This window comes from Stegostoma tigrinum, chromosome 3 (genome assembly GCF_030684315.1).
Source record: "Stegostoma tigrinum isolate sSteTig4 chromosome 3, sSteTig4.hap1, whole genome shotgun sequence".
In the NCBI taxonomy this organism is placed as follows: domain Eukaryota; kingdom Metazoa; phylum Chordata; class Chondrichthyes; order Orectolobiformes; family Stegostomatidae; genus Stegostoma; species Stegostoma tigrinum.
Genome location: NC_081356.1, coordinates 137,504,747 through 137,528,658, shown reverse-complemented (window position 1 = coordinate 137,528,658; position 23,912 = coordinate 137,504,747). Strand labels below are relative to the sequence as shown.

General features: G+C 47.3%; 1 protein-coding gene across 5 annotated transcripts in view; it reads left to right on the top strand.

Annotated features, from left to right (window-relative positions):
- The window catches only part of spef2 (sperm flagellar 2), a 239,677-nt gene that overhangs the window by 186,209 nt on the left and 29,556 nt on the right, over window positions 1–23,912 (top strand). For all 5 annotated transcript variants that reach the window (XM_059644984.1, XM_059644985.1, XM_059644986.1 and 2 more), the window contains exons 26-30: window positions 2,730–2,849; window positions 5,238–5,430; window positions 15,202–15,340; window positions 16,018–16,137; window positions 17,945–18,083. In XM_059644984.1, coding sequence (XP_059500967.1) covers window positions 2,730–2,849; window positions 5,238–5,430; window positions 15,202–15,340; window positions 16,018–16,137; window positions 17,945–18,083 — 711 coding nt within the window. The remainder of the gene's footprint in view (window positions 1–2,729; window positions 2,850–5,237; window positions 5,431–15,201; window positions 15,341–16,017; window positions 16,138–17,944; window positions 18,084–23,912) is intronic.

Here is a 23,912-nt window from a genome sequence, read left to right as displayed (position 1 = left end):
TAGGCCCAAAACATAAGCTTCCCTGCTTCTATGATGCTGCTTGGCCTGCTGTGTTCATCCAGCTCCACACCTTGTTATCTATTTATTCAGTTGGTCAACCATTCCTTTGTCCCCTATGAAACATTCCCCTGTTTCTGTCTGCAGGGAACCTACATCTGTCTTTACCAATCACTTTCTCTTCACGTACCTATAGAGACTCTTAGCACCAGTCTTTATGTACCCTGCAAACTTACTTTCATACTCTATTTTCCCCTCCCCTGTTCCTTCTTTGCTGAATTCTAAACTGCTCCCAATTTTTGGCAAGTCTGTATGTTTCTTCCTTGGATCGGATACTGTCTCTAATTTCCTTTGTAAGCCATGGATGGGCCCTCGGACCCATTTTGCTTTTGCCACAGACAGGAATAAACTGTTGTTGCAGTTCCCCCATGCGTTCCTTCAATGTTTGCTATTGCCTATCCCTTTAAGTAACTCTCCCCAATCTGTCAAGGCTGACTCACGGCCCATATCCTTGCAGTTTACTTTATTAAGATTCAGCACCCTAGTCTCCAAATCAACAATCTCACTCTCCATCTTGATAAAAAATTCTATCATGTTATGGTCGCTCTTCTCCAAGGGGTCCCACGCAGCTCGATTGCCAATGATTCCCTTCTCATTACACAGTACCAAGTCTAAGATGGCCTGCTGTCTAGTTGGTTCCTCCACATATTAATCAAGGAAGCCATCCTGTATACACTCCAGGAATTCCTCCTCGACGATATTGTGGCTGATTTGATTTGCCCAATCTACGTGCAGATTAAAATCACCTGTGATCACCGATATTTCTTGTTTTAATGCCATTCTCAACATCACCACTGCAGTTTGGGAGTCTGTATATGATACCCACTGATGTTTTTTGCCCCTTGACATTTCCCAGTTCTACCCGTACAAACTCCATATTGTCAGAACGAATATCCTTTCTCACTATTGTGTTAATTTGCTCATTAACCAGCAATGCCACTCCACCACCTTTTCCTTTTTGCCTGTCCTTCCTAAATATTGAATACCCTGGGACACTCAGTTCCCATCCCTGGTCACTCTGCAGCCATGTCTCCATAACCCCAATTATATCGTACCCATTTACATCCATCTGCGAGGTTATTTCACCCACCTTATTGCACATGCTCCACGCATTAAGGTACAAAGCTATGGTGGTGCAGACTTGATGGGCTGAAAGGACTAAGAACAATACAGCACAGGAACAGGCCCTTTGGTCTCTTCCATTCTGTATGATTCTATGACTAATACCAAGATGGATGTTAAACTATTTGCTTTTCCTGTCCTGGGGGTCTTTATGGGGATAGTGTAGAGGAAGCTTTATCCCGTATCTAACCCTATACTGTCTCTGTCCTGGGAGTGTTTGATGGGTTGGGGTAGAAGGCGTTTAGTTGCTGTCATCGTACTGTGGCTTTTCAGCCTTTTCCCTTTTTGAAAGCATTTGACATAGTGCTACGCGTCAGGGTGGTTAGCGGGTCAGAAATGTTTGGGATTGATATATTCTCAGCAACATGGATTAGATGTTGGCCAAACAAGAGGGAACACAGGGTAGGTACAGATGGACATTTCTCAGGCTGGAATCATGTTGAAAGTAGTGTTCCCGTGGATTACTATTTGGACCTTTTCTTTTTTCTGATCTATGTAAACAATTTGGAGACAGGTGTTGAGGGCAAAATCTCTGAACTTGCAGCTGATATTAAGCGAGGAAGAATAGTGAATTGTGAGGATGGAGGTAAGTGACTTCAGAGCAACATTGAAAAGTGACAAAATGGGCAGAATCCTGGAGATGAGTTCCAATGCAGAGAAATGTGAAGTCCTACATTTTGGTGGAAGAAATGTGGAGAGACAATACAAGCTCAATGGTACAAGTTTGAAGGAAGTACAGGAGCAGAGCGACCACAGGATTCACATGCATGATTCTCTGAAGGTGACCAGGCAAATTGGTAAGAAGGATTATTGGATCCTTTAGGTTTATTAATAGAAGCAGAGAGTATAAAAGCAAGGAAGTGATGCTTCACCTCTACAAATCATTGGTCAGTGTATTCAGCTCTGGATATCTTATTTAAGGAAGAATGTTAAAGCCCTGGAGAGAGTGCAAAGGAGATTTACTGGGATGATACCAGGAATGAAGGATTTTAGATACAAGGAAAGATTAGAGACATTGGACTTGTCCACTTTAGAACAGAGAAGAATGAGAGCTGACCTTACTGAGATTGAGAAAATTATGAACAAATTATGAACAGGGCAAAGTAGGATATTCTATTTCCACTAGTTGGAATGTCAGTAACTAGGGTCACAATTTCAAGATTGTCACAACACAGCTAGGAGTGAGATGAGGAGAAACTCCTTTACTCAGTTGCTAGGATTCGGAACGTGGTGCATGGGAGAGAGAGCTTCCATAGGAAGTTTCAAAAGAGAGCTGGATATGTATTTGAAAGGGATCAATTTTGAGAGCGACAGGGATAGAGCTGGGGAGTGGAACTAGCTCAGGAGCTCTTTTGGGACCTTGTACGGACATGATGGGTTGAATGGCTTAATTCCACACTGTAATTCTATACTTCAGTTTCAGTGTGTAGCTTGTTGGCTGCATATCGCATGGTGGACCTGATGGTATTCGAGTTGTAGGGGGGTGGGAGGTGGCTTGGGGCTCGAGTTAGCAATAACTGCTGGAACTTCCATTTCTGATGCTATTCCAGGGCTCAAGATTCCAGCCAAGTGGATAGGAAGGGAGAGGTGGAGAACAGCAGCCCGCTGATAGATGGCAAGGCAGAGCGGAGGGAGGAAGTCGATGAAAAACAAGACGCAACATTGTTTAAGTAGGTGAAATGAATTTGAGCAAAGGATCATATGCAAATCCTCACAGACAATCAAGCACAATAACAGTGTTACACAGGGACAGCGTGTTAGCAGTCATAGAACATGGAACGCTACAGCACAGTACAGGCTCTTCGGTCCTCAATGTTGCGCCGACCTGTGAAACCAATCTGAAGCCCATCTAACCTACACTATTCCATTATCATCCATATGTTTATCCAATGACCATTTAAGTGCCCTTAAAGACAGGCTGTTCGCGGTCCCGGTCACACAGAGGGACGGGGTGTTCGCGGTCCCCATCACACAGGGGGACGGGGTGTTCCCGGTCCCCGTCACACAGGGGGACAGGGTGTTCGCTGTCCCCGTCACAGAGGGGGACAGGGTGTTCGCGGTCCCCATCACACAGGGGGACGGGGTGTTCGCGGTCCCGGTCACAGAGGGGGACGGGGTGTACGCAGTCCCCGTCACAGAGGGGGACGGGGTGTTCGCGGTCCCCGTCACACAGGGGACGGGGTGTTCGCGGTCCCCGTCACACAGCGGGACGGGGTGTTCACGGTTCCGGTCACAGAGGGGAGCGGGGTGTTCGCGGTCCCGGTCACAGAGGGGAGCGGGTTGTTCACGGTCCCCGTCACACAGGGGGATGGGGTGTTCGCAGTCTCCGTCACACAGGGGGATGGGGTGTTCGCGGTCCCCGTCACACAGGGGGACGGGGTGTTCGCGGTCCCCGTCACACAGGGGGACGGGGTGTTCGCGGTCCCGGTCACACAGGGGGATGGGGTGTTCGCGGTCCCGGTCACACAGGGGGACGGGGTGTTCGCGGTCCCCATCACACAGGGGGACGGGGGTGTTCGTGGTCCGCGTCACACAGGGGAACGGGGTGTTCGCGGTCTCCGTCACACAGGGGGACGGGGTGTTCGCGGTCCCCATCACACGGGGGACGGGGTGTTCGCGGTCCCCGTCACACAGCGGGACGGGGTGTTCACGGTCCCGGTCACACAGGGGGACGGGGTGTTCGCGGTCCCCGTCACACAGGGGGACGGGGTGTTCGCGGTCCCCGTCACACAGGGGGACGGGGTGTTCGCGGTCCCGGTCACCCAGGGGGACAGGTTGTTCGCGGTCCCGGTCACACAGGGGGACAGGGTGTTCGCGGTCCCGGTCACACAGGGGGACGGGGTGTTCGCGGTCCCCATCACACGGGGATGGGGTGTTCGCGGTCGCCGTCACACGGGGGGATGGGGTGTTCGCTATCCCGGTCACACAGGGGGACGGGGTGTTCGCGGTCCCGGTAACACAGGGGGACGGGGTGTTCGCGGTCCCCATCACACGGGGGACGGGGTGTTCGCGGTCCCCGTCACACGGAGGGATGGGGTGTTCGCTATCCCGGTCACACAGGGGAACGGGGTGTTCACGGTCCCGGTCACACAGGGGGACGGGGTGTTCGCGGTCCCGGTCACACGGGGCGATGGGGTGTTCGCTATCCCGGTCACACAGGGGGATGGGGTGTTCGCTATCCCGGTCACACAGCGGGACGGGGTGTTCGCGGTCCCGGTCACACAGGGGGACAGGGTGTTCGCGGTCCCCGTCACACAGGGGGACGGGGTGTTCACGGTCCCCGTCACACGGGGGGATGGGGTGTTCGCTATCCCGGTCACACAGGGGGACGGGGTGTTCATGGTCCCGGTCACACACGGGGATGGGGTGTTCGCGGTCCCCGTCACACAGGGGGACGGGGTGTTCGTGGTCCCGGTCACATGGGGGATGGGGTGTTCGCGGTCAGTGTTGTGGAGGCGTAGGAGGTTGTCCGTATTTAAACACTGAAATATGGAACACTGACATGGCCTGAATTAGATGTTTGCAAGGGTTCGATGTTGTGGGCTGGAGGAGATTACTAAGCTAGGTGTTTACGCAGCCATTTGTGGGATTTAGGAATAATGATCAGAGCTCAGAATGAAGAAATTGCTGAGTTGGGAGTCAGCGGTCCTGAGCAACGCAGGGATTTATGGAAACCAGTCTTGGTGTGGATTAAGACACACACCTCGTGTATACAATTACTTACACAATCACCTTAACCCTGGTTTACCAATCCCTGAGACAGTTGATAATTTACAAGCCACTTACCATCCTGACTTGGAAATATGTCCGTGTTCCTTCACCGTGACTTGGTTAAACTCCTGGAATTCACTCCCTAATGGTATTGTTGGTTTCCTTTACAGAACTGCAGTGGTTCAAGAAGGCCGCTCACTCCTGTCTTTTTAAGGGGCAACTTGAATGGGAATAAATGCTGGCTCAACCAGTGACATCCACGTCCCATCAATCAATAGAAAAAATTCTCTCAGCTGAAGGGGAGCCTTTGATGTTATTCCTGGTCATATCATGTTCTTCCTCTTTAGAGTACCGCTCGTTCCCTATCGGATTCCCTCCTCCAGTCTGGCAGCGAAGGATAAAGGGAAAAACCTGGTAAAGGTACCAGGGAAAATGAAGGATGAGTCAATTGTCCTCGAGATCCCACCTCCCCTAACTGGAGTTGATGAGTATCTGATCTTGGAAGCCTATCAGACTGCAACATCAACCCTCTCCAGCATTGTGAGTATTCGCTTTGGGCACAATGAGAAACATTTAGAACATAGAACATTACAGCACAGTACAGGCCCTTCGGCCCTCGATGTTGTGCCGACCTGTCATACCGATCTCAAGCCCATCTAGCCTACACTATTCCATGTACGTCCATATGCTTATCCAATGACGACTTAAATGTACCTAAAGTTGGCAAATCTACTACCGTTGCAGGCAAAGCTTCCAGTCCCTTACTACTATCTGAGTAAAGAAACTACCTCTGACATCTGTCCTATATCTTTCACCCCTTAATTTAAAGCTATGCCCCCTCGTGCTCGCCGTCACCATCCTAGGAAAAAGGCTCTCCCTATCCACCCTATCTAACCCTCTGATTATTTTGTATGTTTCAATTAAGTCACCTCTCAACCTTAGAACATAGAACATAGAACATAGAACAGTACAGCACAGAACAGGCCCTTCAGCCCACAATGTTGTGCCGACCATTGATCCTCATGTATGCACCCTCAAATTTCTGTGACCATATACATGTCCAGCAGTCTCTTAAATGACCCCAATGACCTTGCTTCCACAACTGCTGCTGGCAACGCATTCCATGCTCTCACAACTCTCTGCGTAAAGAACCTGCCTCTGACATCCCCTCTATACTTTCCACCAACCAGCTTAAAACTATGACCCCTCGTGCTAGCCATTTCTGCCCTGGGAAATAGTCTCTGGCTATCAACTCTATCTATGCCTCTCATTATCTTGTATACCTCAATTAGGTCCCCTCTCCTCCTCCTTTTCTCCAATGAAAAGAGACCGAGCTCAGTCAACCTCTCTTCGTAAGATAAGCCCTCCAGTCCAGGCAGCATCCTGGTAAACCTCCTCTGAACTTTCTCCAAAGCATCCACATCTTTCCTATAATAGGGCGCCCAGAACTGGACGCAGTATTCCAAGTGCGGTCTAACCAAAGTTTTATAGAGCTGCAACAAGATCTCACGACTCTTAAACTCAATCCCCCTGTTAATGAAAGCCAAAACACCATATGCTTTCTTAACAACCCTGTCCACTTGGGTGGCCATTTTAAGGGATCTATGTATCTGCACACCAAGATCCCTCTGTTCCTCCACACTGCCAAGAATCCTATCCTTAATCCTGTACTCAGCTTTCAAATTCGACCTTCCAAAATGCATCACCTCACATTTATCCAGGTTGAACTCCATCTGCCACCTCTCAGCCCATCTCTGCATCCTGTCAATGTCCCGCTGCAGCCTACAACAGCCCTCTACACTGTCAACGACACCTCCGACCTTTGTGTCGTCTGCAAACTTGCTGACCCATCCTTCAATTCCCTCGTCCAAGTCATTAATAAAAATTACAAACAGTAGAGGCCCAAGGACAGAGCCCTGTGGAACTCCACTCACCACTGACTTCCAGGCAGAATATTTTCCTTCTACTACCACTCGCTGTCTTCTGTTGGCCAGCCAATTCTGTATCCAGACAGCTAAGTTCCCCTGTATCCCATTCCTCCTGACCTTCTGAATGAGCCTACCATGGGGAACCTTATCAAATGCCTTACTGAAGTCCATATACACCACATCCACAGCTCGACCCTCATCAACCTTTCTAGTCACATCCTCAAAAAACTCGATAAGGTTTGTAAGGCATGACCTACCCCTCACAAAGCCGTGTTGACTGTATTTGATCAAGCCATGCTCTTCCAGATGGTCATAAATCTTATCCCTCAGAATCCTTTCTAACACCTTGCAGATGACAGACGTGAGACTTACCGGTCTATAATTGCCGGGGATTTCCCTATTTCCTTTCTTGAAGAGAGGAATTACATTTGCCTCTCTCCAGTCCTCAGGTACGACTCCAGTGGAGAGCGAGGATGCAAAGATCTTCGCAAGTGGCGAAGCAATTGCATTTCTCGCTTCCCAAAGCAGCCGAGGACAAATCTGATCCGGGCCTGGCGACTTGTCAATCTTAATGTTTGACAAAATTTTCAGCACATCAGCTTCGTCTATCTCTATCCATTCCAGCATGCACACCTGCTCTTCAAAGGTTTCATTCACTACAAAGTTCGTTTCTTTCGTAAAGACATAAGCAAAAAACTCATTTAGGGCTTCCCCTACCTCCTCAGGCTCCACACACAAGTTCCCTATGCTATCCCTGATCGGCCCTACTCTTTCTTTGACCATTCTCTTATTCCTCACGTAAGTGTAAAATGCCTTTGTGTTTTCCCGGATTCCTTCTGCCAAGCCTTTCTCGTGCCCCCTCCTGGCTCTCCTCAGACCATTTTTGAGCTCCTTCCTTGCCTGCATGTAATCCTGTCTAGCTGAACTTGACCCTAGCTTCCTCCACCTGATGTAAGCTACCTTCTTCCTTTTCACTAGAAGCTCCACCGCTCTCGTCATCCAAGGTTCCTGAATCTTACCCCTTCTTGCCTGTCTCAGAGGGACATATTTACTCATCACTCCCAACAACTGTTCCTTAAACCGTCTCCACATGTCTATAGTTCCCTTACCATGGAACAACTGCTCCCAGTCCATGCTTCCTAACTCATGTCTAATCGCATCATAGTTTCCTCTTCCCCAATTAAATATCCTCCCATTTTGCCTAATCCTCTCCTTCTCCATAGCTATGTAGAATGTGAGGCAGTTATGGTCACTATCACCAAAATGCTTTCCCACCACAAGATCTGAGACCTGCCCCGGCTCGTTTCCGAGCACCAAGTCTAGAATGGCCTCTCTCGTCGGCCTGTCAACGTACTGAGTTAGGAAACCCTCCTGAACACACCTTACAAAAACAGCTCCATTCAAATCTTCTGCTCGAAGGAGGTTCCAATCAATATTAGGAAAGTTAAAGTCACCCATTACAACAACCCTACTGCGTCCACACTTTTCCAAAATCTGTCGACCTATGCTTTCTTCAATCTCCCTGCTGCTACTGGGGGGCCTGTAGTAAACCCCTAACGAGGTGACTACTCCCTTGCTGTTCCTAATTTCCACCCACACTGACTCAGTAGGCAGATCTTCCTCGACAAAGGAAGCTTCTGTAGCTGTGATACCCTCTCTGATTAGTAGTGCTACACCCCCTCCTCTTTCTCCCCCCTCCCTATTCTTTTTAAATGTTCTAAACCCTGGAACATCCAGCAACCATTCCTGCCCATGAGAAACCCATGTCTCTGTTATGGCCACAACATCATAGCACCAGGTACTGATCCATGCTCTAAGTTCATCACTTTTATTCCTGATACTCCTTGCATTAAAGCAAACACACTTTAACCGATCCCTTGGTTCCTTCCCAGGAAAATCCTTCCCACTAGCTGGTCTACCTCTTGCTACTGCCTCACCTGCATCAACGCTCACCTCTGGTATACAGCTCAGGTTCCCACCCCCCTGCCATACTAGTTTAAACCCTCTCGAACTACTCGAGCAAACCTTCCACCCAGGACATTGGTCCCCTTCCAGTTCAGATGCAACCCGTCCTTCTTGTACAGGTCCCACCTTCCCCAGAAGGCATCCCAATTATCAACATATCTGAAGCCCTCCCTTCTACACCAGCTGCGTAGCCACGTGTTCAGCTGCGCCCGCTCCCTGTTCCTCACCTCGCTATCTCGTGGCACCGGTAGTAAACCAGAGAACACTACTCTGTTCGTCCTGCTCTGCAGCTTCCATCCTAACTCCCTGAAATCACTTTTTATATCCTCAAACCTATTTCTGGCTATATCATTTGTGCCAATATGTAACACGATTTCTGGCTGTTCGCCCTCCCCTTTTAGAACTTTATACACCCGATCGGAGACGTCCCGGAGCCTGACACCAGGGAGGCAACATACCTTCCGGGAATCCCGATCTTGCCCACAAAATCTCCTGTCGATTCCCCTAACTATCGAGTCCCCTACCACGAGTACTTTTCTATTCTGCCCCCTTCCCTTCTTTGCCACAGTGTCAGGCTCAGTGCCAGAGAACTGACTACTATGGCTTTCCTCTGGTAGGTCATCCCCCCCAGCAGTATCCAAAACGGTATACTTATTGCTGAGGGGAATGCCCACAGGGGATCTCTGCACTGTCTGTCTGTCCCCTTTCCTCCCCCTAACTGTAACCCATCTATCCTCGTCCTGAGCCTTAGGAGTGCCCAACTCCCGATAACTCCTCTCAATTACCCCCTCTGCCTCCCGAATGATCCGTAGTTCATCCAGCTCCAGCTCCATTTCCCTAACACGGTTTTCAGGGAGCTGTAGCTGGGTGCACTTCCCGCAGATGTAGCCAGCGGAGACGTGTGCCACATCTCCCAACTGCCACATTCTGCAGGAGGAGCAAGCAACTGCCCTAGCATCCATACCCCACTTATCTGAACACCCACTCAATACTAAAGTAGAAAGCTTACGTCAAATAATAATAACAAATTAATAACAAACTTATATTCAATTGAGAAAGTTTAGAATGAACCTTACCTTATCAACTAGGTTAGAGGAGGAGGGCGGGTGGGAGACTCTACAGTTGTAGAGTCTCGGGTTTAGCCGCCTTGCTGATATATATGGTCACTGCTTTCCTTCCCGGCTGCCCCTCTGGTCCTCGTCACTTCCTCCGGTGCTCCCGCTCCTTCTCTGAAAGAGGAAAAAAACACCGCTGCCCGCTACCGGTAAGTAATTTTAAAAATAAACTGCTTTACCTTAGCTGCAGTCTTCCGGGTCCATCTTGCCTCCGCTGCTGCTCGCACTCAAAATGGCCGTTGGCGTCGAAGGGTGAGTATTTATACTCACTGCTTTCCTTCCCGGCTGCCCCTCTGGTCCTCGTCACTTCCTCCGGTGCTCCCACTCCTTCTCTGAAAGAGGAAAAAAACACCGCTGCCCGCTACCGGTAAGTAATTTTAAAAATAAACTGCTTTACCTTCGTCTCTCTAATGAAAACAGCCTCAAGTCCCTCAGCCTTTCCTCGTAAGACCTTCCCTCCATACCAGGCAACATCCTAGTAAATCTCCTCTGCACCCTTTCCAAAACTTCCACATCCTTCTTATAATGCGGTGACCAGAACTGTACACAATACTCCAAGCGCGGCCGCACCAGAGTTTTGTACAGCTTCACCATAACCTCTTGGTTCCAGAACTCGATCCCTCTATTAATAAAAGCTAAAACACTGTATGCCTTCTTCACAGATAATAAAATGTGGGGCTGGATGAACACAGCAGGCCAAGCAGCATCTCAGGAGCACAAAAGCTGACGTTTCGGGCCTAGACCCTTCATCTCTGCTTGGCCTGCTGTGTTCATCCAGCCCCACATTTTATTATCTTGGAATCTCCAGCATCTGCAGTTCCCATTATCTCTGATGCCTTCTTCACAGCCCTGTCAACCTGGGTGGCAACTTTCAAGGATTTCTGGGACTTCCTGCCAACTATATAATGCACAAGCCACTGTGGACACCTCCTTCATTGTTTTCCCTACAGCAATGTGGTCTTGTTTGTATCAGCCCCTTCAAAGTCAACTCTTTCAGATCTCCACATGTCCGTATTCCAGTTATTAATATTGACCAGCTCACAATTAACTACTTCCTACCCAAAAGCCCTAAGCACCCATTTGAGAAATTGTCTTTCCCTTTCTCCTTGACTTTCCTTAATTCTATAAAATCCAAAATCATCCAAGACTTGGAGCTCTTCTGATAACTGAACAAAACCCTGAAGGTTATTTAATTGAAGTGGAGGCCTCCCAACCTTACAGAGTCCTGGACACTGAGCCCTGACACTGAGAGTGAGAACAAGGCTCTCCACAGCACCCGAGGCTATAAGCAGTGCCCAGGAATGGACTGCACACATCCACTCACCTTCCAGAGCAGCAAACCATCCACTCCCACTCCTGAGCCCAAGCAGAAACACCAACTTCCCCAGGAAATATGGGAGACACCCTGGCCTGCAGGTGAGACCAAAACAATATAATTTCAAGTGCCCCTTCCCTAGTATACAATTAAGGGAAAGATTCTTGGCCATGTGGAGGAGCAGAGGGATCTTGAGGTTCATGTTCACAGCCCCCTGAAAGCTGCCACCCAGGTCGATAGAGTTGTTAAGAAGGTGTATGGTCAGCTAATGTTCATGGTCAGTGTTACACAGGGACAGTGTGAAACGTCAGCTTTCCTGCTCCTCTGATGCTGCTCGGCCTGTTGTGTTCATCCAGCTCTACACCTTGTTATCTCAGATTCTCCAGCATCTGCAGTTCCTAATACCTCTACAAGAGGTCCTTGCCCATCTCTAATGTACCTCGTCCTGTGAGGAGTTTGGAGCTCAGCCTCTGAATGTGCACACACAGAGAAGGCATGGGTTTGGCTTTGGACTGGAGGCAATACAGCTTGAACAGTTCTATCTTCATCCTCTGACGAAGAACCAGTTCAGGAGGATGCTCTCTGGATCCCAGCCAGAATGAGGAAGAGGGAGAAGAGTGTTGGTACATCAACATAGATCTCATTGACCTCAAAAAAATCCTCAAAGAATTGCAGATGCTGCTAATCAGATTCTAAAACAGAAATTGCTGGAAAAGCTCAGCAGATCTGGCAGCACCTTTGGAGAGAAAGCAGAGTTAACATTTGGAGTCCAGTGACGCTACTTTCAGAACGTATTGTGTTTGTGAAGTATTTATGCTGAAAGTATTTCTGTGCCGTATTTCAGTATTTGGCAGCAATTTCACAGGAACTCAGTTAGCATACAGGCTTTCCTTGACCAACATGCTGAACGGGCTGTGCTGAGCTGCAGGGGGTTATTATCAAGGCCACTAAAGTCAAGGGCAATGTTTCCTTTCTGGAGACAGGCACTTTCAAACAAGCTGTGACTGTGTCTCTGAGGTTGATGAGCACACTCCTTTCTTCATTCTCAGTGTGGTAGGTTCCTACTGTGGAGCTTCCTGACTGAGCTAAAGATTCCATGCACATCACAGCTGTTGGTGAGTTACTGAATTTTTTCCAGCAATTTTCATCCAGCATCTATTCTTTACATCACAGGTTTTTTTTTGTTGGATCTTGACCTTCACTTGTTTTTTCAAGGTTTGGTGTTGTTTCCAATTGAGGAATAGCTTGCTCCTTGGATCTTGTGGGTATTAGCATCAAACCAGTCTTGATTTTTTTTGACAGACAAGCGAAGAGCCCCTTGCAGATGCTGTTTGTGATACTTTAAGATGGTGTGAATATTCTGTTTTTTGGGAGTCACTAGGTTGGCTGTGAGGCACTGTCTGAGTGGGCCTTTTCCTGCGGGATCCTCAATTCCAGCAGTGTAGGATTTCCTGCAGCGGTGCTCCTGCTAGCTTGGTTGCTGCGGGTTAATGAAGACGGTGGACTGGGTCAGCAGGTGCTACCGCGGCACAGCTGAAGTGAAAACCTTTGAGGTCGCACACTCAGAGAGTGACGTGGTGAAGTGAATGCAAATGTGCAGGGTGATGATGTTGTCACAAGATATTGTTTTGTCTCTCTGATGAAACAGACTAGGCCTTGCTGTTGGCAGTTTGTCACAATTCCATTACTGTTTGACTTCTCCACATCTTCCACATCAATCATGCCTTTACAGAGATTTGTATCTGTCCCAATTCTGGCACTGACCTCACCAAGGAGAACCCATGTCTCCCTTTGGGACACAGGACACAATGGATCAAGGCTGGAGTCATGTTGGAGGTCAGTCATCTCAGCTCCAGGACATCTCTCAGGAGTTCCTCAGGGTAGTGTCCTCACCCCAACCATCTTCAGCTGCTTCATCAATGACCTTCCCCCATCATAAGGCCAGAAGTGGGGATGTTTGCCAATGATTGCACAGTGTTCAGCACCGTTGGTGTCTCCTCAGATACTAAAGCAGCCCATGTTCGAATGCAACAAGATCTGGACAATACCCAGGCTTGGGCTGACAAATGGCATTTGCACCACATAAATTCCAGGCTATGACCATATCTAATAAGAGACAATCCCATTGCCCCTCGATAGCAGTGGTAATGCCATTGAATGTCAATATCCTGAGTTGTCAGGAGTGTGATGGAATACTCCCCACTTGCCTGGATGGGTGCAGCTCCAACAACACTCAAGAAGCTCAACATCATCCAGGACAAAGCAGCCACTTGATTGGCACCACATCCACAAGGATCCACTCCCCCCACCACCGACACTCAGTAGCAGCAGTGTGTACCATCTACAAGATGCACTGCAGAAATTCACCAAAGATCCTCAGACAGCACCTTCCAAACCTACGACCACTTCCATCCAGAAGGACAAGGGCAGCCGATACATGGATAACCAAACGCCAACCCCCCCACCACCCATATTTCCCCTCCAATCCACTTGGAAATATGTCACCGTTCCTTCAGTGTCGCCAACTTTGAGCTCTGAGTTAGACCAATACACTTGCTTTTATTAGCTATGGCATATATACTACTTAACCAGGGAGGCCACATTGGAGCTGTACAGAGGGCATTGAGGGCAAATACGCGAAAGTAATGCTGAACTTCCAACTTTACTTAACCTCCATACCTTTTGGTCTATTTACTCAACTAACCAAAGCTAGCCCTCTTTTCTAATTGTTTCAGTTCAAGGTTCATGTTTCTTGTTAGAGTATGTTACATAGAGTAGATCGTGTGTTGAATGTGGTTTATGTTGACTTTTGGAATGCTTCAGACAACATCTACTTCACAGGCTTGTTGAAAAAGTAAAAGGAATCCCAGGGAAAGCAACAAATTGGGTTCATAATGGCCTAAGTGACAGAAAACAAAGGACAATAGCTGATAGCTATTTTTGTGACTGGAAGGCTGTTTCAAGTTAGATTTTGTACATCTCAGTATTTAGCTTCTGTGTCACAACGTTAATGAATGATTTGTTGAAGTATAGCGTGCACACCAGCACAGTTTACAGTTGACATAAATGGTCTGCCTGATTGAAGAATGAGGAGGAAAGATTAGATCGGCTGGGGTAGCTCTCCTTGGAACACTGGAGGCTAAGGAATAACTTGACTGAGATGAACAAAGTTATGAGACTCATGGATAGAGTGGATGATAAAGAACTATTTCCCTGAGCAGAGAGGTCAGTGGCAAGGATTCACGGATTTAAAGTAATAAAGTGTGAAGCTGGATGAACACAGCAGGCCAAGCAGCATTTCAGGAGCACAAAAGCTGACGTTTCGGGCCCGAAACGTCAACTTTTGTGCTCCTGAGATGCTGCTTGGCCTGCTGTGTTCATTCAGCTTCACACTTTATTATCTTGGATTCTCCAGCATCTGCAGTTCCCATGATCACGGATTTAAAGTGATTGGTAAATGTTGGGATGATTTGACAAAACATTTTTCCATCCAGGGGGTAGTGATCACCGTGAACACACTGCCTAAAAAGATAAGACATACAGAAAATTGCATCACATTTAAAGAGCCTTGGATAAGTCTTTGTGAAGAGCAGTGAGCTGCATGGCTATGGATGTAGTTGTGGAAAGTGGGAGTAGGTTAGACCACTCACCTTCAAACAGCACAGGCACAATGTACCAAATGATCTCCTTGGGCCGTTATTTCTTTGTGAATTGATGGGGATGTGACCTCTCACACTTCATTCTTTTCACTGCTTCAGACTCTAAGAACATGAGACCCTGAAAATTTACTACCCCCTCCCACTGTTCATAATGGTTGTTGCTTTGTAGATTTCCTAATGTCCAAACGTCTCTCAGGTAATCCAACCTTTGCTGTCATGCTGTACATTCATTGAAGATTAGTGCTGCAATGATCACAATCCACAAGCAATAAAACACAACTACTTTACAGTTTCCCTTTTGTTTCCTATTTGTTCTCCTTTGGATTTAGATTCAAACAGAAATAAGAATAAACGAGGAAGAGGAGAGGAAAGAACAGAAGTTGAAAGAAGAAAAGGAAAAAGAATTGCAGAAGTCAGCTGGAAAAGACTCCAAAAAAAAGGGAGGGAAGTCAGCAGATAAAAAGAAAGGTGCTTGTCCCTCTGACTTGGAAACAAACTGGACTGGAAATGGACTGGGAATCTTCTGGTGGGATTGGATTGGCAATCTTCTGGTGGGACTGGACTAGGAATCTGGTGGTGGGACTGGACTGGGAATCTGGTGGTGGGATTGGATTGGTAATCTTCTGGTGGGGTTGGACTGGGAATCTTGTGGGACTGGATAGGGAATCTCGTGGTAGGTATGCATTAGGAATTTGGCAATGAGATGGACTAGGAATCTGGTGGTGGTAATGGATTGGAAATCTGGTGGAGGAAATGGATTGAGAATCTGGCACATGAGGCAGATTGCAAACCCGGTGGTGGGAATTTAACTGGAATCATGTGGTGAGAATCTGATGGTGTGATGGATTTTGGAATGAGAAGAAGATTGGATTGAGAATATATCATGGAGATTGAATTGAGCACATCTCCTTAACTGTCCATGCCATTTCCTAAAGCTGGTGAATTGAATTTTTGCTTCAGAGAGCCAACGCAGAGAAAATGGATCAAATGGCTTTCTGCATTATAACAATTGTAAGATTCTGTGCTCAGTGGCTCGGTGAATTTCCTCTGTGATGAAACAACAGGATTATTAGATTTCTTGTGTATGGATCCAGAAGATTCTCGAATCCACCTAAGGCTCTCTGTATTTTTTTATATCTTTTTAGGCCAGCAGGCTGTAACCCCCTCAGTGCCACCCCCTGTGACTGAGAATCCAGAGGTGGCTAGGAAGAAAGAACTGAGAGAGAAAATATTCACAGAGTACATGGGAGCTTTGGAGCATGAGGGTGAGTGAGAGCTTCACGGGGTGGGTGGGCGTCGGTGGTTGCTGAAGGAGAGGGGCCATAACACAAATCTCAGTCTGTTCAGAGGATTCAGTTACCGTTCTCATTCCTCGATGCAAGTCCGGCATGATTCCATCTCTTGTTTGATGTCTTTTTATGGGGAAATTTTAAAAGTTACAAGATAAAGGTGAAAACTAACCAATGTACCTCAGCTAATTCCAGTTGTGACACCCCAGTTTCAGGCTTCCTTTATTCCAATTCTAAATATTGGATCATCACATGTAGCATACCACCTTTACAATATCCTACTTGTACTTCTGCCTGCAAAAATTTCAAATAATCAACCATTATATCTTTTATTTCCAGAAAACATTTGGCAATGTTCAAAGCCATCTTCAAATTCCCAGCCAATAAACTTCACTACAGTACAGCAGCTTTATGTCCAGAACAACCACAAAGCTGTTAGCTTTAAAAACAAGACACAGATCCCTCACGAAGCCAGTGAATTCAAAAATCTTGACAAAAACCACCACTTCTTATGATCCCAGCCCAAGTTATTTCTGGATGAGTTAGAGCCTAGACTGAAATCTGATTTGATAGACTGTATTTGGATTTTGTTTTTGTCTTATTGAGGTGGTCTTTCACTGAAAACACAAACTGCAAAGCTGCAAATTTGGATTGAACTGTATAACAGAAGTTTATTAATAAATGAAGGTAAATAGAATAGACCCAGATATTTATACTTAACTCAAATTTCAGGGTATTGAAACATGCAGTAAAAACACAATCCTATTAATTCCAAAAAACCCATTTACAGTACTCACATCATAGAAAATTCCCTTCTCAGTCATCAGCATTTAGTTTAATTCTGTCTTTAACTTCCAGTCTTGAAAGCCTAATAGTCTCTTCCTGGAGCCTTCATACAACTGAGTTTCAATTTCCTCAGCATCTTCTCCCTCCTTTATAAGTAGTGGGGTTACATTTGCCATTCTCCAATCTGTAGGAACTGTCCAAGAGTCCACCGTGTTTATACCCACACACTCAACTTGTCTCAGTCACCTTGAAGCCACCTTGTATCCTTCTCACAATCCATCTCCCCGCAAACTCGGAAAAATTATATCTGGTTCCATCGTCTAAGTTAAATATATGCATCATCAATAGCTGCTGATGAAGGCTGGATCTCTGCAATACCTCACTACTCACTGCCTGCCACTCAGAAAAAGACCCATTTATTCCCGCTATCTATTTCCTGTCTGATGACCAATTCTCTATGTATGTCAATACGTTTCCCCGTTCTGAGTTGTTTAACTTTGCCAACCAACCCCTCATGAGGACACTGAGCAAAAGTCTCCTAAAAATCCAAATACACCACATCCCCCCATTCTCACCCGAATCGCCTCACTATGAAGGCCATTTGCTTTCTTCATTGCCTGCTGTATCTGTTTTATTTCAGATTTCCAATGCCCACAGTATTTTACTTTAATATGACATGATCTACAGTGAATAAGGGGCACAGCCATTTAGACTCAGCTGAGAAGGAATTTCGGAGGACCTTTAGAATACTCTGTCACAGTGATGTGTGGAAGCTCAGTCATTGAGTATGTTCAAGGTCAAGACAGACAGATTTCTACAAATTCAAGATATTATGGGATATGGGGGCAGTGCAGAAAAATGGTGCGCAAGTAGAAGATGAGCTGTAATCTTATTGAGTGTTGGAGCAGGCTGGATGGGCTGAATGGCATTGTGCTGCTCCTGTTTTGTAAGTTTTCTCTCTGCCCCAGGGTAAGCCAGGATTGAATTGTATTTCTAGCGCAAGCTGTCAGGCTACAACTGAAACTGATCAAAGTCAAGGCCATAGCTGTTGTCCAGGAGCTGAAATCAAAGGCACGAGAAATCTTCACCATCATGGAGGATCAGCTCGGGGCCAGATTCCTGCAGGAAATGGAAAGGTACTGGTGTTTCTTTCTTCTAGCAGTAGCTAGAATCCTCAGGAAGTTAGGATCATCCCCTCCCTTCCACTCCTACCTTCGACCGTGAACCCCCAGCCCATTCTGTCATCTATTCTCCTTCCCCTCCCCATCCATCCAACCCACTCCTGTTAATGGACCCAGTGCCCCCTCACTGCATTCCTATCCTCTTCCTTACCTTCTGCTTGCATCCCTCACCACCTCCCCTTCCTTTCATACCCGTTACTCCTCCCCACTTTACACCTCCATCCCTCCCAGCCTTCACTCCTCTCTTCCTCAGCTCTCCCTTCCAGTCTTCAAATCAGTTCATCTCCCTCCTTTATCATCCCCCCTTCCCTCCCTCCCTATCCTCTCCCATTGTCCCTCCAAACCCCTCAAAACATGAGCTCTTCAGCACACGGAGCATTGTCGATGCAGACGGAAATGGCTACACCTTCAGTTGAAGAGTTGAGGAAGCCTGAGTGTGAACAGTGAGGCTGTTTGCACTGAGACTATTCCACAACCACCAGGCACTTCCACACTGATATCACTGAACTGTACATTAATACTCTGCAAGGCCCTTTTACTTGGTTTGACTCACATTGAACTAAGCTAACAACCAAGTTTTTGCTCTAACTGTTCAACAGAAGATTCTAAATTAAGATACTTGCAAACAGACAATCTCCAAAAGTCATTGTGGTATATTTTTGGGGCCCATTGCTTGAGCTCCTTGTTGCTAAAACAAAAGGTTAAGCCGTGGAAGTTAGATGAGGCCAGCTACAATTGTTGATCATTTCCTGTGGAAACTGAATCCACAGGCTGGCACATTTAGGGAGATGAAGAAGATTCCTGGCTTCAGGTTCTGCAGCTGTCGCACTTATTACTGCCCAGTTCTAGATCATGGGGATTTACAGTACGCAGAAAGCTCCTTCGGCCCATCAAGTCTATGCTGGTGAGAAACAACCACCCCTAATTATCCTAATCCCATTGTCCAGCACTTGGCCAATAGCAAGGTCAAGATGCCTTGGCATCATAAGTGTACTTCTAAATGCTTCTTCAATGTGATGAAGGTTTCTGCTTCTACCTCCCTCATAGGCATTGAGTTCCAGATTCCCACCACCCTCTGGGTGAAAATCACTTGCCATCACATCTCCTCTACTCCTCTGCCCCTTAGCTTAAATCTACACTCCCTGGTCCCCTCCATCAGGGGGCAAGGTCTATCCTATGTTCTTTATCATTTTATACATCCCAATCATGATGTGTTGTTTTTCTAGTGCATGTCAATCTACAAAAGGAGGTGGTGTTGGGTGTTTTGAAAAGCATTAATGTAGTCAAGTCGCCAGGACCAGATGAAATCTGTTCCAGAATGCTAAGGGAGAGAAGGGAGGAAATTGATGGGGCTTTGTACAAATTCTTTGTAGCCTCTATAGTCACAGGAGAGATCCCAGAAAACTGGACAATAGCCAATGTTTTTCTTTATTTAAGAAGGACAATAGGGATAATTTAGGAAATTACAGGCAAATGCACCTTATTCATCATAGGGAAGTTGTGGGAGAAGATCCTTAGGGATAGGAATTACTCATATTTGGAAAAATATGGACTTGTATGCAATAATCAGCATGGCTTTGCGCAGGGGAGGTTGGTGTCTCAAACGTGATTGAGGTTTTTGATGAGGACAGGGTGGTAGATATTGTCTACATGAATTTTCAGCAAGGCTTTTGACAAGGTCCTTCATGACAGGCTGATACAGAAGGTGGAGTCTCTGCAGTGACCTTGTAAGATGGATACAGGAGTGCCAGTGGTGTTCCATAGGGATCAGTGCTGTGGTCTGATTAGTGAATCTGCAGACTACACAAAGATTGGGACAGCTGTGAATAGTGAGGAGTATTGCCAGAGGATACAGCTGGATATAGACAGGCTGGAGACATGGCAGATGGAGTTTAATCTGGAAAAATGTGAGGTGATGCATTTTGGAATATCTAATAAAGGAGTTGCATCAGTCTTCAGAGGGATCACGGCGCACAGGTCCTCAGTTCCATGAAAGTGGCAATAAAAGTAGATAAGGCGGTCACAAAGGCATTTGGCATATTGGCCACCAACTGTCGGGGCATAGAGTGTAATAATTAGCAAGTCATGTTGCAGCTTTATACAACTCTATTTTGGCCACATTTGGAATATTGTGCACACACTGCCAGAAGGACATAGAGGCTTTGGAGAGTGTGCAGAAATGGTTTACCATGACATTGCCTGGTTCGGATGGTGTTAGCTATGAGGAGAAATTTTACAAACTCAGTTTGTTTACATTTGTATGTCAGAGGCTGATGGGGTGAACTGAGAGAAATTTGCAAAACAGTCAAAGTCTTTCTCCCCAGGGTAGAAACGTCAATTACCAGGAGACATAGGTTTAAGGTCAAAGTGGGTGAGGTTAAAGGAAATGAGAAGCAAGTTTTTTTACACAGAGGGTAGCAAGTGCCTGGAATGTGCTACCAAAGGAGGTGGTGGAGGTGGGTACAATAGCAACATTAAAGAGGCATTTTGACAGATACATGAATTGGCAGGGAACAGAGGGATATAGACAATATAGAGGCAGAAGGTTTTTACTTTCGAAAGGCATTGAGTGTTGGTGCAGTTTTGATGGGCCAAAGGGTCTATTCCTGTGCTGCACTGTTCATTGCTCTTTGAAACATTCCCCCCATCAATCTCCTCTGCTCTACGGAAAACAACCCCAGTCTGTCTAATCTCTCTGTCTCACAGAATCAGAGAAATGTTGTGCACAGAAGGACGCCATTCAGCCCATCGTGACAGCACTGGATTTTCAAATAAGCTCATGACATTGTGCCGATCTCCTGCCTTTTCCCCACATCCCTGTATGTTATTTGAATCCAAATAACCAGTCAATGCCCTCTTGAGTGTCTCCAGAACTCACTCTCTCTTCCCCACTCTCTCTCTCCCCCTCTCTGCCCCAAATGTTTCAGTTCTTCACACCAGCTGGCCGTCTTGAATCATTCTTTGTTGGCAAAAGTTAAGTAGGTCCCTGTTACCAGGTGATCATTGCAAATAAAACTAAAATCATGACCCAGATAAGGCATCCCAGAAGTGATTCTTCTCCCACATGAAATAAAAACTATAAGTGCTGTAGAAACTCGATTCTGACTGAGACTGAGATAGACAGACAGAGACAAAGACAGAGACAGAGACAGACAGACTAAGACAGAGACAGACAGACTGACCAAATCACTGTTTTGGGTCCAATGACTCAACTCCTATTTTTGTTCTGCAATGCCCAATTAACATTCTCACAATGAATCATCGAGGACTTTGTCAGCTTCTGAGTGAGGTTCTTACATTTCTGGGCATGCTTCTGTATAATCCATCACAAACTTGCCTGACCTATAGTTAGCAGGCATGTAGTAGCCTTTTCGTTTCAGCGTGTTGTGCCCTAATGATAGACAGATCAGCTTTTCTACAAAAAGAGGTAAAACTTTTTAACAGTTGTTTTTCCGACGGATTTCCAGATCCTAACTGTACTGTTGTCTTCCCATTCATCAAGGCATCTCAGAATGTGTGAGGAGTTCTGGGGACATTTTGTGATAATGCTATCCATTGGTAAATCCAGGCTATAACAAGTCTGCAGCAAGAGCAACAAATGCAGCGATTTGATCTTATTTGTGGTTTACTTTCGTGAGCAGAGGATGTTCACTGAAATATTCAAAACGTCAGCAAGAGTTGTAGCTCACGCAACCTTGTTCCCAATAACAGGCTATTGAGCCCTTCCAGTGTACGTTGATGTTTGTGCTCTACACCTGCAAAAAGCTCCAATCACATTCATTGGCTTTAGCCTTAAACCCATTCAGCATGTATCAGCAGGCTGTACTGAAGATCTCTAGAACTTGCTGCGCTCCAGGCCAACTCCTGGACTTTGTGGGAGGTGTGTTCTGCGCTGACTGAACAATGTCATGTTGCAGCACTGCAGACTCTGCCACTGGTAGGCCAAGTGGTGTTTGAGGGGACAGGTACCTGGATCACTTTAGATGCTGCTTGTCCTGCTGTGTTCATCCAGCCTCACATTTTGTTGATAATAAAATGTGAGGCTGGATGAACACAGCAGGCCAAGCAGCATCTCAGGAGCACAAAAGCTGACGTTTTGGGCCTAGACCCTTCATCAGAGAGGGGGATGGGGAGAGGGAACTGGAATAAATAGGGAGAGAGGGGGAGGCGGACCGAAGATGGAGAGTAAAGAAGATAGGTGGAGAGAGTGTAGGTGGGGAGGTAGGGAGGGGATAGGTCAGTCCAGGGAAGACGGACAGGTCAAGGAGGTGGGATGAGGTTAGTAGGTAGCTGGGGGTGCGGCTTGGGGTGGGAGGAAGGGATGGGTGAGAGGAAGAACCGGTTAGGGAGGCAGAGACAGGTTGGACTGGTTTTGGGATGCAGTGGGTGGGGGGGAAGAGCTGGGCTGGTTGTGTGGTGCAGTGGGGGGAGGGGATGAACTGGGCTGGTTTAGGGATGCAGTAGGGGAAGGGGAGATTTTGAAACTGGTGAAGTCCACATTGATACCATATGGCTGCAGGGTTCCCAGGCGGAATATGAGTTGCTGTTCCTGCAACCTTCGGGTGGCATCATTGTGGCAGTGCAGGAGGCCCATGATGGACATGTCATCAAGAGAATGGGAGGGGGAGTGGAAATGGTTTGCGACTGGGAGGTGCAGTTGTTTGTTGCGAACTGAGCGGAGGTGTTCTGCAAAGCGGTCCCCAAGCCTCCGCTTGGTTTCCCCAATGTAGAGGAAGCCACACCGGGTACAGTGGATGCAGTATACCACATTGGCAGATGTGCAGGTGAACCTCTGCTTGATGTGGAATGTCATCTTGGGGCCTGGGATGGGGGTGAGGGAGGAGGTGTGGGGATAAGTGTAGCATTTCCTGCGGTTGCAGGGGAAGGTGCCGGGTGTGGTGGGGTTGGAGGGCAGTGTGGAGCGAACAAGGGAGTCACGGAGAGAGTGGTCTCTCCGGAAAGCAGACAGGGGAGGGGATGGAAAAATGTTTTGGGTGGTGGGGTCGGATTGTAAATGGCGGAAGTGTCGGAGGATAATGCGTTGTATCCGGAGGTTGGTAGGGTGGTGTGTGAGAACGAGGGGGATCCTCTTGGGGCGGTTGTGGCGGGGGCGGGGTGTGAGGGATGTGTCGCGGGAAATGCGGGAGACGCGGTCAAGGGCGTTCTCGATCACCGTGGGGGGAAAGTTGCAGTCCTTAAAGAACTTGGACATCTGGGATGTGCGGGAGTGGAATGTCTTATCGTGGGAGCAGATGCGGCGGAGGCGGAGGAATTGGGAATAGGGGATGGAATTTTTGCAGGACGGTGGGTGGGAGGAGGTGTATTCTAGGTAGCTGTGGGAGCCGGTGGGCTTGAAATGGACATCAGTTACAAGCTGGTTGCCTGAGATGGAGACTGAGAGGTCCAGGAAGGTGAGGGATGTGCTGGAGATGGCCCAGGTGAACTGAAGCCATATGGTATCAATGTGGACTTCACCAGTTTCAAAATCTCCCCTTCCCCTACTGCATCCCTAAACCAGCCCAGTTCATCCCCTCCCCCCACTGCACCACACAACCAGCCCAGCTCTTCCCCCCCACCCACTGCATCCCAAAACCAGTCCAACCTGTCTCTGCCTCCCTAACCGGTTCTTCCTCTCACCCATCCCTTCCTCCCACCCCAAGCCGCACCCCCAGCTACCTACTAACCTCATCCCACCTCCTTGACCTGTCCGTCTTCCCTGGACTGACCTATCCCCTCCCTACCTCCCCACCTACACTCTCTCCACCTATCTTCTTTACTCTCCAT